Raw genomic sequence first — 15,750 nt, 5'->3', positions numbered from 1 at the left:
ATCTCCCTTCTCACAAATGAACATGTGTGCATACTTATGTAGGAGTGAAGGGAAAAGAATTAGGAAGAATAGCGCTCTCAGTTCTGGGTGTGTAAATAAAACTTTCACTTTCTTAGAGTGAAATATTCACCGCTTTAAAAATGCAACCCACTTTTTACGTATATGCAGTAATTACCACTAGGCTCTCTACAGACATACTATTTGTCCGTGCTGTTCAGTCAACCTTGAAGCTGGATAATTCAGTAGGTTCTTTTGGAAGGCTTTTTATTTTTTTTCCCCACCGGGACTGTGGCACCCACCCTGAATACAAATTCTGGGACCCTGGTGCCACGCACAAGAAGCTGTACCGTTGTCTATCTACCGGTTTATTTTATTCTTCGTGATCATAATTAGTGAGCATGTGTAATAATTATCGGGGTGGCAACGATACTCCACAGGCATGCAATTATTTTATGTATAAAGTTAGAATCAAGAGACTGTTCTCTTTTTAAAAAAAAATTGTACTGCATATTTTTTAAATGTATATTTCCTAGGCATTACGAAATTAAACCAGGAGCCCATGGCTGGATCAGAGCTGTTAATGAGAAAACCACAGCCTGGCTTCTCGGAAGCCCACTGTGTGCTTGTTTAGGCCTATAATGACCCCGGCACAGAAAGGACTCTCCAACCGGCTTCCACCTTAGAGGTCCTAACGATTGCATACCAACCGTTGAGGATGTACAAACAACTTTTCAGCAAAATTTCTCAATGGAATTGCTTACAATTCGTTTGAAGAATTTTAAAATGTGTCTTTAGAAAGATTTCTGACTTAAAGACTTCACTAGTTTCATCATGTTTTTCCTTTACATTTCTTAGGAGTAAGAAAAAAAAACATCACTTTTTCGAGATCAAAGGCAAACGAGACATCATCTCAGTGAGGAAGCAACCTTAAAAAGCAGCACAGATGATTATTTTAAAAATGCTGCCAGTATCTACGAACCATACAGCAGTGCTAAGAATGCATGTTTTCAAGAGAACCGGAACACTGCCCCCGCAGAACAGTCCCTCCGGCATGTGCCACATTCTATATTTAAACCTGAGTGTTGTAAAGCAGAAACTAACACACCATTGTCAAGCAATTATACTCCAATAAAGATGTTAAAAAAAAAAACCTGATGTCATTGGGAAAAGATCTGTGGTACAAGAAAGTCAAGGCGTGTTTGAAATCCTAATTATTTTTGTGAAATCTTGTTCATAGAGTCAAAACCTCTAGAAAGAAGCTGTCTTGCTAAATATCAAAATTGTTTCCAATGTGAGATGAACCTAAATGTCAATCCATCCCATCCTTTGCCGGAGTAGTTTCTGACAAATGACACCAGCATTTCAACCTCTTCTCATTGGTCCTTTCCAACTAGAGGGGTAACAATTTGAAGTAAGATTTCCAAATACTGAGTTTAAACTTTTTTTAAGGCAATGTTAATTGGACACCTGCTAGAAGCTGGGCATGTGATTTCACATTTGATCTTCACTATAAACTTGTGAGGATTAAATAGGCTGATGTGATGTGGGTAATGGTTAAGAACATGGACCCTAAAGCCAGTTACCTCCCAGCTCAAGGACTGGCTCTGGCCCAGGGCCTGATTTTGTAAATAATGTTTTATTGGGACACAGCCACGCCCCTTTACATATTGTCTATGGCTGCTTTTGCTTTACAAATGCAGAGTTGCATGCTGCAATGTCGCGTCCTCTTTTGATTTAGTACTCCAGAGCAGGGAATGGCAAACTTTTTCTGGAGAGATCTAGATGGTGAATATGTTTGCTGTGCAGGCAACTCTGCCAAAGGAACTCCACTCTGCTGTGGTTCTGGGAAAGCAGTCTTAGGCAACACATACACACAGATAAGTGGGCCTTTGTTCCAATAAAACTTCTTTACAGACGCTGACATTTGAATTTTATATAATTTCCAAATCTCACAAAATATTATTTTTTGATTATTTTCAGCCCTTTAGAAATAGAAAAAATCATTCTTAGGGGGTTTCAAAGCGGGGGATCAGGATTTGGGCTCTGGTTTGCCAACCCCTGCTCTAAAGCACTAACAGAAGCCAGATATTTGTCCCTCAAAAATATCAACAGATATTTCCTCGATCTGCTCCTTCCTGTTTAAGCTTATAGGAAATCCAGATCCTTCACATCTCATTTGGGTTTAGCAACCTGTTACCATTCTGCTTGTGCTTTCTGCTTGTTAATTTGATCTCAAACCACACTTGAGGTCCACGCAGCGCTGTCCCTCCCCACCAGCTATAGGCCAGAACCACTCCAGTATGACCCTTGCACTACATCACCTTTCCTATTAAGCCAAACCGGACTTCTTGCAATCTCTACTTTCTTCTTGTTTCTTTGCACTTTTAGGCATAATTACACAATAGTCCCATAAAACTAAGAGGCAGGATTTTATATATTGAAGCTAAGGAAGCTTGCATGGGCCCTTTCCAAAGCTTGATTCTTCATTTGATATGTGTAGATCTGTAGGTCTTTTTCTGAAATCACACAAAAATTGTCTAAGCTTCAGACTCCACCAAACCTGCCCCACTCTACCATGCCTGGAGCGCACTGCTTAACACAATTGCTCTAAGATGTTTCCCTTTCTTCCAACATCTCCTTGAAGCTGTCCTCTTACCATCTAGAAGACAAGTAGCAATTATACCCAGTGGGGATGAGAATTCCCACCGTTCCCCATTATCCCACTCAAATAACATACTATGTCTAATTAAAAGACAGCCAAGAGAGAGAGAATGGGAACTTAACAGTTGAGTAATAAGAGACAGAATGCCTCTTGTACTTAGTTATTTTCTTTTCTCTTCTCATTATTTTGGTTTTATTAACTTTATCACTACTTGACAAAGAACATTCACTGATTGTTTTTACTGTAAATAAATGTGTTAATCAACAGATGGGTATTGAATATCTGTGCTATGCAGTGGCATTACAATGAGGTTCCTGCCACTTTATCGTCAATGTGGCATTTTCTTGCAGTTTTCTTTTCTTTTCTTTTTTTCTTGCAGTTTTCTTAATGGTCCATCCTAGGGAACAAGGCCAGTCTGACAAGCAGCACCAATTCATCTGATGACAAAGCAACTAGGATTCTTCACAAGAGGCCCCAGAGGGCCTTTTATAACTGTCTATCCTCTGAGAATAGTGCTGTGAGCCCTGTGTTCCCAGCATGGAGCGATGGAACCAAACAAAGACAGGTTGGGGGATGGAACTCTGAGAAGGTGGGCATTGCTATGAAGTCATAAAATCTGGTTTTCAAGCATGGCACTAGAGCAGAGTTTCTCCATCTTGGCACTATGGACTTTTCAGACCAGATACTTTGTCGTGGGGCAGTCCTGTGCATTCTAGGATGTTTAGCAGCATCCCTAGACTTGACCCAGTAGATGCAATAGCACTCCCCATCCTCCTAGTTTTGACAACCAAAAAATGTCACCCAGCGTTGCCTAATGTTTGGGGAGGGGTGTGGAACACCTAGCCTAGAAGAACAGCTTGAAAGGATGGAGGAGAGGCAGGATTCAGATGCATTCTGATAATTCTGCTGAAGCATTTTTGGAAGGTTTTCCCACTCTTGGAATTGCCTTAAGAGCCAGTTTCTGAACAACATATGGAAATGAAGCCCTACTTCAAGCCCATACTTCATTGCTCATGGGTATATTCCTGGAATCACAGAATTTTAAAATTGGAAAAGATCTTAGAGATTAGCTAGGTTCAGATAATTATGTAACCCACTGAATATCTGAACTTGTCCAAACCCAGCGTGTTAAAGATGTTTTGTCACTAGGACATGACATCCGTGCTAAAGAGAGATGATCAGACGTATTTCATCGTAAAGCATCTAGAACAGCATCATATGCAAAGTAAAAGTCAAAATGTTATATCTGTCCTGGGTGCACCTTGGGGTAAGTAGAGAGTATCAGCCATAGGGGTTCATCACGATTTAAAACAAACAAAAGAACCTAGAGTTCGGTCCAGCCCCAGAGCTGGGAGACAGGTGTTGGGGGAGGTTTAGGGGGTGCAGAGTGAAAACTGGTTCGGTGATTAAGGTCTACTGCCGGCTGCCATCACAGCATTTCTAGCAAAAAGCCACAGTTTTGTTGCTTGGTCAGGAAAACGTTGTTTCATTTATACAGCATTTCTCTCTCCTAGACACACATCCTGCATTCATTTCCCTGAGATGGTCCACTTAAGTAAAAGTAAACTGAAGGAAAGTCATCTAGAAAACAAATCACCCAGCGGTCTGCTTATTCCTTTTTCATAAGCATCAAAACCATCTCTTCCTAAACAAAAGACGGAACAAACACCGTCTCTTCCAAAACAAAAGATGGAAGATGGAGGAAGGAGAAAGAGTTTTCAAGGGATTCTCATTTTGTTCCGTTTGGACTGCAATGGAGGAAAGTAAGTGTAGGGAGAACATCCATTTTCCTTGTCCAATGTTTTCCTCCGGGGCTACTTCTGCTGAAGCCCCCCCATCCTTGCCTTCTCCTCGCCTCTACTTCACGCTCTTGGCCTGGGGTGCGGGTGGAGGCTTAGGAAGAGGATCTGGGAGAAGTCGTAGACATTCGGGTGACCTGAGCAGAGCAGGCTCTGTCCTGGGAAGGAGCCTGCAGTCAGCCAGCTGGATTACACTGTCCCTGGGTGCCACTGGGGCCGTGTCACCAGATCCAGCCCTTTTGGCTAGAGATACAAAGCTCACATCCTTTCATCAGCTGTTCGGCAATAAAGCTGGCACTCTGAGTTCCCTCTGTCTTGTCTTCTGTGTCAGTTGGGTTTGAACTCAGGAGGGGAGGAAAGGGGTGTTATTAGCTCCTTAAGACACCAACTGTAAGATTGGGGTTAGAATGGTTTAAATAACCACGTGAGAACACTGGCCCATTCACACCGCATCCCACAACTGCATGATCAAAGCCCAGTTAGACCCCCATCTCCAGGCTCAGATACTCAGAGTCTGGTCTCACAAATGGGGAGATGCCAAGCTGACTACAGGAATGCTATTAAGTATCTCATAATTTTAAAAGAAAGCAACTTTCTCCTTTTGGGGGCAGGATTCTCCCCAAGTTCAAGTGCTGGCTCTGATACGAGCTTGGGTGAGTTTCACCTTCACGGTGCTGTTCAACTGTGACGGTCTCAGAGGTGGTGATGATAAAACCAGGAATTCTAGGTTTTGTGTTTGTTTTTAAATATGTTACCACCGGTGAGAGAAAGGACCCTGTGAAAACAGAGCAAACATGCAGAGCCATGAAACTTGGTGGCCTCCAGGTGGTTAAAGCTAACATTCATTTATTCTATGTATTCCTTATAGAGTGAGACTTCATTCCCTATAGAGGTCCCTAAGGAATTTAATTTAATGAAATGCAGAACAACAGCAATTAGAATATAATTGTGTGTACGTAAATATGTATAGGGGAACTTTGATAGAGTTTATGGTTGCTACATTCATCCAGAATTTTGGCCTACATTATTAATCTGCACTACTATGAAGAAAAGGTTTGTTAGTCAAAGATAAACCATCCCGATGATTTTGAACTGGTGAACTCCAAATCGCTGTGGGATGACGAGGCGGCACTGTGCACACATACGGCTCTCTGCTAAGCAGTAGCCTTCTGGCTGGCCACATAGGAGGTCTCCTTATTGAAAGATTTATTTTTAATTTTGAACAGCTTCCCAGCATTACCCTTTACGAAAATTAAAATAAGGAGCTGGAATTTTGTCCTATTCAGCAAACCTCCTGGCAGGACTGCTCGCCGTGTCAGAGAAAAAACCTCATTGTGTCAGAGGAATTCCCTGTCCACCATTTCTCTAGATCTAGAAGAATTACACCTACTTTTTAAATAAAACTTTGACTTTGTTTCCTTCCCAGGCATAATGCTTTTGCACATTTTCTTCTTCTGGAGGATTTCTGGCCTGTCTTCCTTGTGTTCTTTGTGCCTTCTGGCTTGGTAGGGGTTGACATAGTCCCTTGCGGCTTAAATCTTTAAATATACAGAGTCAGCGAAGTCTCCCCACAAAATCTGTGGGAGCCAAGCCTGTCCTCAGCACATCTCCCAAAGGCTACACTTTGCCAAAGAGAATGACTTCACCTTGTACAGCTGAGGCTTCAAAGGTCCATTCCTAGTTTTAATTCCATTAAGAACACAAAGTAGTGATGTACTGGAGGATAGCCGGAAGAATACGGGGGGGCTGAACATAAGAATATTGATTGAATCATAAACCAGATTCTCTAGGGGTGCAAAGACCACTCTGCACCTTCTTGGCTCCCTGTAACTCAGAGACACTCAACATCCTAGGTTTCCCAGGACCTATGTGCAATATTCCCATTGCCTTCTTCCGAAAGACAACTAATAAAAAGCTGGCATTCACAGAGTCCTTGTGATGCTATCAAAACCTCCTAAATTGGGTTTCCCTGGTGGCACAGTGATTAGGAATCTGCCTGCCAATACAGGGGACACAGGTTCGAGCCCTGGTCCGGGAAGATCCCACATGCCGCGGAGCAACTGAGCCCGTGCGCCACAACTACTGAGCCTGCGCTCTACAGCCATGAGCCACAACTGCTGAGCCTGCGTGCCACAACTACTGAAGCCCGTGCACCTAGAGCCTGTGCTCCACAACAAGGGAAGCAACCGCAATGAGAAGCCCACGCGCAGCAACGAAGACCCAAAGCAGCCAAAAGTAGATTAATTAATTAAATAAATTGATTAAAAAAATAATTTAAAAAACCCCCCAAAACCTCCTAAATCATACTAGCCTTTGTAGAGAAATAAAAGCGATGACCACAACAGTGTTCACATCCTAGAAGTGCAGAAATAAAAGGCAAAAACATAACCAGAGGATCTGTTCACACCACATATTTTTAAAGATTGGTCACATCTGTGTGACTGAAACTACCTTCTGAGAAGATCTGTCAGTCTAGCACCAATTCAAAATCTTCCCTCAGTCTTAACTTTTTATTTATTCTAGAGAGTTCAGGGAAAAGTGGAAAAAGAATGACTTTGGATTGGGATACTGGAATACTTCTCACTATGGAGTCAATCAGTACAGATATATTTTACTTAACTACTGAGTGCACTTACTGAAACTCTCATCTAAGGGAGCAGTGAACTAAGAGGCGATAGGACTGTTGGCAATTTATGATCCTTTTCTGATGAAGTGGGTTGTTCTTAAGAGCTTCACAAAAGGATAAACCACAGTCCTTTTTTCCTCCTCCCCTTTAAATCCCCAGAAATAAATAACACGGAGGTGGCAATGTGAAACATGTGGTAGAAATCCAGAATGGAAAATTATCATGAGAAAGTGTGGAAACTTCTTTGGGGGAAGAATGGGAGTAAGTGGGTCAGGAGCAGAGCCTAGAAATCTAGATTCTAATTCACACTTCGGAATACCTGATATTCAAGATTGGATAATAGTTCTGCAATTACCCCAGCAGAAACTCTCCATGAACAGAAAATGCTTTCCAGTCATCTGAATTAGAAGAGGAAAGTGAGGCAGGAAACAAGGCAAATTAACTCTTCTCCTCCACCTGTCAAGTGTGAATTTAACTATGAAAGTGGCTACAAAAGTAGCATGTGTTTGAAGGAACATTTTGTCAACCACGCAGAGCAAGCTACCCATTAAACCATTCATCGTTCACAGGCTTACCACCTGGTGATTCCAATAAAGACCCGTGTCAGTTATTTTTTAATTTTTAAAATAAAAAAACAAGATCAAAACTACATCCACTAATGCTGTTGTTGGAAAATACAGCAAATGCCAATATAGCACTCTGTGTTGGTAAAAATCAACTTTACATTCCTAAATAATATGTAAATGTGCTGATATCTGACCATGACCTTGTGATTAAAATGGCCAAGACGCATCCCTTACAAGAGAAGTCTAGCATGGAATGACCCAACCCAATGTCATCTGTTTTCAACCAGACACTGTCTTAGCCTTCATTTAATCTCCACCACCTAGTACAATGCATGTTACACAGTTGGTATCCAAAAAAATATCTGCTGAATGAATAAACATCCTTCTCAGTATCTTTTGTATTATAATGCAGCTCACAGGTTTATGACTAGATCCCTGTAGTTCTTCTTCAACTGGAGAACTTCAGCATCCTTCATGGATATCAACACAAGCTCTTTCTCCATAAATGTTTAGATAAACGATAAAGTGGAGCCAATCCCTACCTGCTTGGTTGGTGGTCACAGTGACGGACACAGATTGGTCTGGGCTAGGGTTATACTTGGATACGCCATTCACTGCCCAGATTTCAAACGTGTAGTTGGTATGAGCCAGGAGGTCAGTGATGGAGACCTTGGTGGACTTCAGTCCGTTCTGCTGTGGGGTGTAGTGGACCCCACTTCCGCAGGGTCGGCACTTGCTGGAGTCACCTGTTCCACATTTCTTGCACACGACGTTGTAGGAAATATCCTGGCGGCCACCCGTGTTCTGAGGACTGCTCCATTCCAAGTTCACTGAAGTCTCGTTGACATTTGAAATCAAGTTTAGAGGAGCAGATGGTGGACCTGGAAAAAGAAAGGAACAAACAAAACATACCATCACACCAAGAACTGAAACTAGCCTCTGGAATCTCTTGGAGCTTATATTCTTCTCTGCAGCTACAAGAAGCAAGACGGTCCTGTTTGGCAAAGAAAGCCCAAAAACAAATCAAGCCAGCAAAAATCTTTTAAAAGAGCAATATCATAGGGAATTCCCTGGTGGTCCAGTGTTTAGGAGTCTTCTCTGCAGCGGGCACGTGTTTCGTCCCTGGTCGGGGAATTAAGATCCCACGAGCCGTGCAGCCAAAAAAATTAAAAAAAAAAAAAAAAAAAAAAAGGGGGAATATGATTGAAGGCTGTATGTGTGAGCGTCATTCTCCTTCCTGAACAAACAAATGTAGCATCGACTGCCACTCTGAGACTTGAAACAACTCTATATCAAATGGGCTCCAAGCCTGACGTTCCATCTGAAGCGGCCAGGCTTTTTTTCTCATAACTTATCTAGTCTTAGTCTAATCATCTGAAAGATGGGTATACGAACGTGTTTCTAATTCCGAGGGCTGTTGCGGGACTCTGGTAAATTAATAGTTACACACCACTTCTGAAGATAAATGATGACTCCTCAGTACAATGCGCCACCAATATGGGATAAAAATAACCGCCCTGGATAGATGCGCCTCTTCGGTCTGACATGGCAGTTGAGAGTTAAGCTGTTTATGGGTAATTAAGTAGCAACTGGTTTAACCTGGTTGCAGAGATGTCGGAGGTACAGTTGTTGAGAAATCTCAACTCCAGGGCAGGGATTGTGCAAAGACTCCTAAGACCCCATGTCCTGTCCTTCAACTGACCAGGGCTGCACCAGGCTCTTCTTATGATACACATTTCCACTGACATCAAAGGTTTCCAAAATATGTCTGGTGGCAGTGGCTGTTTTGAAACGGAACTGATTGCAAACAACATAAATGGTTGGTTTAAAAATAGCAACGGTAAAAAAGACCACAGACTCACGATGAACCATCTCGATTCTTGCTGTAGATTAGTCTCTATGCCAAGATGTTGTGACACAAACTGTCTTCAGGGAGAAGAATCAGGGTGAAACAGAAAAGGGGGAATTTTCCTAGTCTGAGTTGATTCCAAAGGTCTAAAAGATACCTGCTGCACTCTAGGAAAAAGTATTGACTCACTGCAACAATTGGAAGGTTCTCTCTTTTCTTTCCTCTTTCCCAATCGGGTGTTCCAAGAAAAGAGCCAAAGCAAGTTTCAGTGACAATCTGAGGCTTCTTGCTTATTGTTTCTATTCTACTTCTAATATATTTGTAATGACTGCTTTCAGGGAAATGTGTCCATGTTCCCCAGAAAAAGGAGGTTAACCGGAAGCCTGCATGAGGTCAGGAGAAGCTTTACCTAGTCAACCATAACGGAATATACTGTTCCAGACTAGCCATTGCCAGAGAATTGGAAGAGGTAACTTTTACGAATAAGGAGTCATATTCAGTATTTATTACTTAGTTCACAGTGATGAATGGCTAAAGGATTTTGGTAATAATATTGAATAAGGGTGATTCACTCTCCTTTTCTCTTTATACAACTTAATTGAAGCCTTTATTTATTTATTTATTTTTGCGGTACGAGGGCCTCTACACTGTTGTGGCCTCTCCCACAACAGTGATGTGGCCTCTCCCGGAGCACAGGCTCCGGACGCGCAGGCTCCGGGGTCATGGCTCACGGGCCCAGCCGCTCCGCGGCATCTGGGATCTTCCCGGACCAGGGCACGAACCCATGTCCCCTGCATCGGCAGGCGGACTCTCAACCACTGCGCCACCAGGGAAGCCCGAAGCCTTTATTTTAACAAGGTAAGCAGGACCTCCCAATCTCCCTGGGAGACTAATTACCGACCACCTCTCTCTCTTAGTGTTAAGACCTGGTCCCCATCCTGGGAACCTTAAAGGAAAGACATTGCTGTAAAATTTGTGTTAAAGGTAAGATTGCCCCCACAGAGGTCCTCAGAAAGGAAGCACAAATTTCCTTCTTGTTTAGATTCCAAATTTATATCTATGGTCCTTAGTAATGGAAAACAACAGGATTAAGTAAATGTTTTTTTGAATAAATGATTAGAGCTATTTGAAATCACAGACTCCTAGAGCCAGATAAGATGTTAAAGATCATTTGGCTAAATAGTCTTATTTTATAGATGAGGAAATTGAGAGCCAGAAAGCAGAGTTGACAATACTGAAAGTTCACGCAACCTAATTAGTGACAGAGTCCAACTAAAATCCCACACTCTGGGGTTATTTCCACATTAAAGGTAAAATAACAACAAAATCAGTAGCTTCAGCCAAAGTTTGAGAAGTAAAGATAGGAAAAGGGAAGGTGTATCTTCAATCCTGTTCAAATTCTGTAGATGTTTCTTTCCATCATAGTGAAATTGATTGCTAGTCTGCCGCTGAAGTTGACCACAGCTTGGTTCATAAAATGGGTCAAGCCACTGGTTCTTATTTTGCTGTGACTTTCAGGGTTAAATAAGAGTGACTCTCAAATCCATTAACCTCCTTGCCAAGGTTCCTAGTCCACTTTCACATGGGAAAATGTGACACAATGAATCAAGCACAGAAGCAAAAAGTCAGTAATTAGTATGTAGGACGGGGCATGGCAGTGTCTAAACAGAGAAGAAATGGAGCAGAAAACTAAATGGTCACAGGACTCAGAGATATAACGCTGCTACGTGAAAAAAAAATACAAAGATGCTGCAGGGTTTCAAAATGGAGGGCTGGCATGAAAACAAGACGTAGTGCGGAATAGCCTTCTTCCTTGGGTCAGTGATTCTTAAAGAATCTACCCTGGGGCAAATGCTCAACGGAAGACCTAGAACTAAGCAAGTTCAAGTTCAACGCTGCCTCCACGAATGGTTTGGTGACTTGTACTGCGTATGTGTTATGTTTTGTTGCCATAAGGAGTGATGGTTACGTGGGGGCACAGCAACAGCTTACACATTGGACCATAGCCAGAGAATTGAGGTGGGGGAAGGAATAATAGAAGTCTGCACCTAGTAGATGATTATTTTGGCTTCTGCATAAACCTGGGAAAGCACACTTGCTTTATAAATTAAAATCACAATGGTGGTTGTATTGAGTTTTTCCTTTTCAAAGAAACTTTGCCAATTAAAAGATGGTAAACACATCAGGTGTGTTTCCACGTATAGGGAAGGGCCATCTCTTCCTCAGAAAAGAAAGTATCCTCTTCTCAAGAAAATGAAAAAAAAAAGCATGGCCTTTAATACAGCCAAGTCAATCTGGGCCCAACGGGCATACTTAACTGCAGCATCTTAAAATAATTACCTGTAGAGAGGACTAAAGAGAATAATACAGGCAACATGAGTAACACTGAGTTTTCTCAATAAACACAAGGCATCCAGAAGGAAAAAAACTTAACTCTTTTTTTTTTAAAGTATTGAAACCCAGCAGGACTCTGTAGGGCCTTCCTGGGGACAGATCCCCATGGCCCCTCTCTCTTGTGTGTGGAAAAGCTTTAGCCTCCTAGGCCTTCCCCGAGTTCCAAAGAGCAAATTTAATCAGGGAAGTGAGAATATGCAGAAACAAAGGAAAACTGTCAAGCGAGACAAAATAATAATAGTTTAGCCATAAAACAAAGTCAAGGACCTTTAATTCCTCCTCAAGGGCTACAGTTAATATCCTGAACCATAACCTTGACTTGTTCTATAGATACGAAAACCCCCATCAGGTAAAAGAAGCTAACTGCATGCTGACACAAGCACTAGACCCCAGGCCCGTTGGAACCAGAAGGTCCATGACTGAGATCCCCGAAACATCACCCTGTTACCTCACCGTCAACCAATCAGAGAACTGAGCACGAGCAGATCACCTACCTTGAGACTCTCCCTCACACCGTATTTAGAAACCCTTCCCCGAGAGTCATCAGAGAGCTCAAAAGCATTAGCTGTCCATTCTCCTCACTTGGGGCCTGGCAATAAATGCTGTACTTTCCTTCACCACAACCTTGTGTCGGTAGGTTGGTTTTGCCGCAGGTCAGGTGAGCAGGCCCAAGCTTGGTTCAGTAATAGCATCGTATCTAGATACCTAGGAACAATTAAATTTCTGACAAATGCCTGCCTTTCTCATCAGATATATGCCCACCTCTAAATGTCTCCAATTTCAAATATGAGATTTATAACTAATAGGGATAAGCGTACCGTTTAACTTTCTAGTCTCCATATTGACAGCGTATGTACCAAGCATGCACCAACATCAGGTAGCTGCAGGTCACTGTGAATTATAGGGTTTTATGTCTTCCCAAACTGCCCACTACTAGCCTCAATGTAGGACTGGCAGTAATCCTGCTTATGAGATTATTCCATATTTCAGGGCATTATTTCTATTTCCTACTCTGTTTGGAACATGTAAAGGGGTCTTGCTAATCAGACACCCAGTACATATCTGTTTCTATCACAGTCTGTGTGCTCCTCAAGAGAAGAATTGATGTCTTCCTCATTTCCCAGTATCTCCTATGATTCCTAGTTCAGAGCAAGCTCAATAAACTTTTGAGGAGTCATGAATGGAAAACTAACAAGGTCCTCTAATGCATCTTCTGCCCTTCTACCTACAATGTTATTTTAAGCTGGTGAATTAATACAAGCTTCTCTGAGATAAGGCTGTACTAGCCAGCTTTTCACATACTGATTCATTACCATTAAGCCCTGTAAACGAGTATCTCGGAGTAGCTAGTTTAATTCAAGTTCTTCTTTTCTACATTTTAAAAATACTTTGGAACAAGTAGGGAGGGCTATGTATCATATAGAGGTGGGTTCTTCTGTTAGGAGGGACTGCGGAACCATTCAATCACTCAACAAATATTTATTGTGTCCAGTATTTGTCACCTGCTCTAGAGGAGGGAGGAAAAAGAGATATTCTGATTCATTTTGATACTCTCCTGGATAGTTGAAGGAAGGGGCAGGAAATCAAAGGGGCAAGGAAGAGACTAAAGGAAGTTAAATATGGACCATGTGAGCATCAGGAGGACGGAAGGGCAAGTACTCTTTCCTCTCGTTTTTCTAGCTCCGCAACCAGCCAGTATGGCTGGAAATTCAGAATGTGGGCTCTATCACTTGAAGTTTTGTTAATTTGGGATTGGTTATTACGACTTTTCTTCCTCCGTCTTGACTTCAGGGAATGATTTCTTCAGGCATGAAGCTCTGGAAAACTTTATCTCTGAAGACAGTTAATTTTAACGGCTTCATGGGCCTTTGCCTTATTAGCCTTTATAGAAGTATGGTTTTTCTTTAAATTTTACTTTTATGACCAAAATTAAGACATTTTAAAATAAAAATCAATCAAATACTGAAGTATATTTAAGGGGATAATAAATATCCTTCCTTTACATTTTTGGTTTTATTTGTAAAACCTGCTTGATATCCACATATAAGCCTAAGGTTGTCTCTTCCTGCATCAAAGAATGGGGCTAGCATGCTAAACTATTTTAAAGTTCTCATGTTTAGAATGCCTTTCACATTTTTAACATAACTTAGTGGCATGGGTAATAGCTTAACTACTAGAACAAGAAGTCAAAGGCAATAACCCTTAACTTACTAACCCTTTAGAACAACATTCAACAAACCTCTGTAAAGGGTCAGATAGTCAATATTTTAGCCTTTATGGGCTATATGGTCTCTCTAGCAACTGTTCAACTCTGCATGGTACCTTGAAGGCAATCATAGACTATACCTAAACAAATGCATATGACTGTGTCCCAAGAAAATTTTATTTGCAAAAACAAGTGCAGCTGAATTTGACCCTCAGACCATAGTTTCCCAAGCCCTGCTACAGGGACTTTGATAGGAGCGAAGCACTCCCTTCCCATAAAGATGATGACTCGTAATTTTGCACATAATTCTAGGGACTTCAAGCATACTCTGAACTAATCTAGGGAGATCACACCCCTGATTTACACACTTATACAGGTCAGGTAACAACTCTGGCTTCTGAAGTCCAAGTTACACCTACTTTCTTTGATTAAGCAAGGAATAAAATACAGAAAATATTATGGCCTATGTTTTGGGTTTCTCATTGCTCTGACAGAAATGGCCTCTGCATTTCTTGCCACCGTGGATAAATTTAATGAACATCCATTTGCTTCACGGGTGTGAAAGACTTTCTGTATCGCACAGCAGGTGCTGGTGGAAGGTGCTACAATGGGTAATTATTATTTTCTAGTGGGATGTCAACTTGCATTCAGTTGACAGGAGTTTGACAGTATGAAGTCCCCAAGAAACGGTAGCCAAATTACAGCAGAAGCAAAGGACTATCGCATCATATCCTGTTACATCATAAAAGAAATCTTGATCTTCCTTAACCTATCATGTGTTTTCCTCTGGGAAAAGACAAGCTTTCAGAAATGAACCACACACTATCTAGAGAAATTAAATGAATGTGACATTTAACAAGGGCAATATTCCAAGCATCAAAGAAAATTCCAGTAATTCCACAAATCATAATTCTTCCCTCCCATGTATTAGACTAAAGTGTAATTCCTGAGTAACTTAGAAAACATACTTGATGGCTTATGCCAGGATTTAAAGTAGCCCATTTAGGACAACCTGACGTTTTACAAATACACATGAAATTTGTAGGAGGCTTAATAAAATGGTTCAAAAAGGATCAGCCAACAGTAAATCCAAAGTCAAAAATACCTCCATTGTGAACTTGGGTGTCTGTTATAAACCACCCCATGGAAAGTCTAGGTCAGGATAATTGCACCTTATGTACCCCATTCCAAAGTCACAAGTCAGGTAAAATTCACTTCTTTATTCTTAGAGCAAGTAACTGAAATTTCAGCAAATGATGGAAACCCGCTTTGAGAAATGCATTTAAAAGTAAGTTCTGCCAAAGGGTTTAAATCTATATGGACACAAGGTGAAATGTGCCACATAAACCTGAAATTTCTGTTACTTACAACAACTGAAGTGCCAGCAGACTCCAGGACCAAAGGGTAAAAATAAGTCAAGTTTAAAACTCACATTGTCAGTAAAACTTTAAACCTGCAACTCAAATTCTTTCGACTTGGTAGTTGTGCCTGGAATTGTCCCCTGGCTTCTTCAAGAGCAGCCCCCTCCCCGCCTCCCCCGCCCCCTGGGGGGATGTCTCAGCTCAAATCTCACCTGACCACTCTCAGCAAAGTGAAATTCTTCCCTTTGCTCTATTTTAACCCTGTCTCATGATCTTTGTTTTTTCTT

At 41.6% G+C, this 15,750-nt stretch overlaps 1 protein-coding gene across 3 annotated transcripts in view; it reads right to left on the bottom strand.

Annotated features, from left to right (window-relative positions):
* The window catches only part of EPHA4 (EPH receptor A4), a 144,408-nt gene that overhangs the window by 54,617 nt on the left and 74,041 nt on the right, over positions 1-15,750 (bottom strand). For 2 of the 3 annotated variants that reach the window (XM_024763269.1, XM_024763270.1), the window contains exon 5: positions 8,196-8,534. In XM_024763269.1, the coding sequence (XP_024619037.1) occupies positions 8,196-8,534 (339 nt within the window). Of the gene's footprint in view, positions 1-8,195; positions 8,535-15,750 lie in introns of those variants that run through there. The other variant, XM_024763271.1, reaches the window with a different exon arrangement.

Source organism: Neophocaena asiaeorientalis, unplaced genomic scaffold (assembly GCF_003031525.2).
Source record: "Neophocaena asiaeorientalis asiaeorientalis breed wild unplaced genomic scaffold, Neophocaena_asiaeorientalis_V1.1 scaffold86, whole genome shotgun sequence".
NCBI classification, from domain to species: Eukaryota; Metazoa; Chordata; class Mammalia; order Artiodactyla; family Phocoenidae; genus Neophocaena; species Neophocaena asiaeorientalis.
Note: the sequence above shows the minus strand (reverse complement) of the source record. Positions and strands in the feature narration are given on the sequence as shown.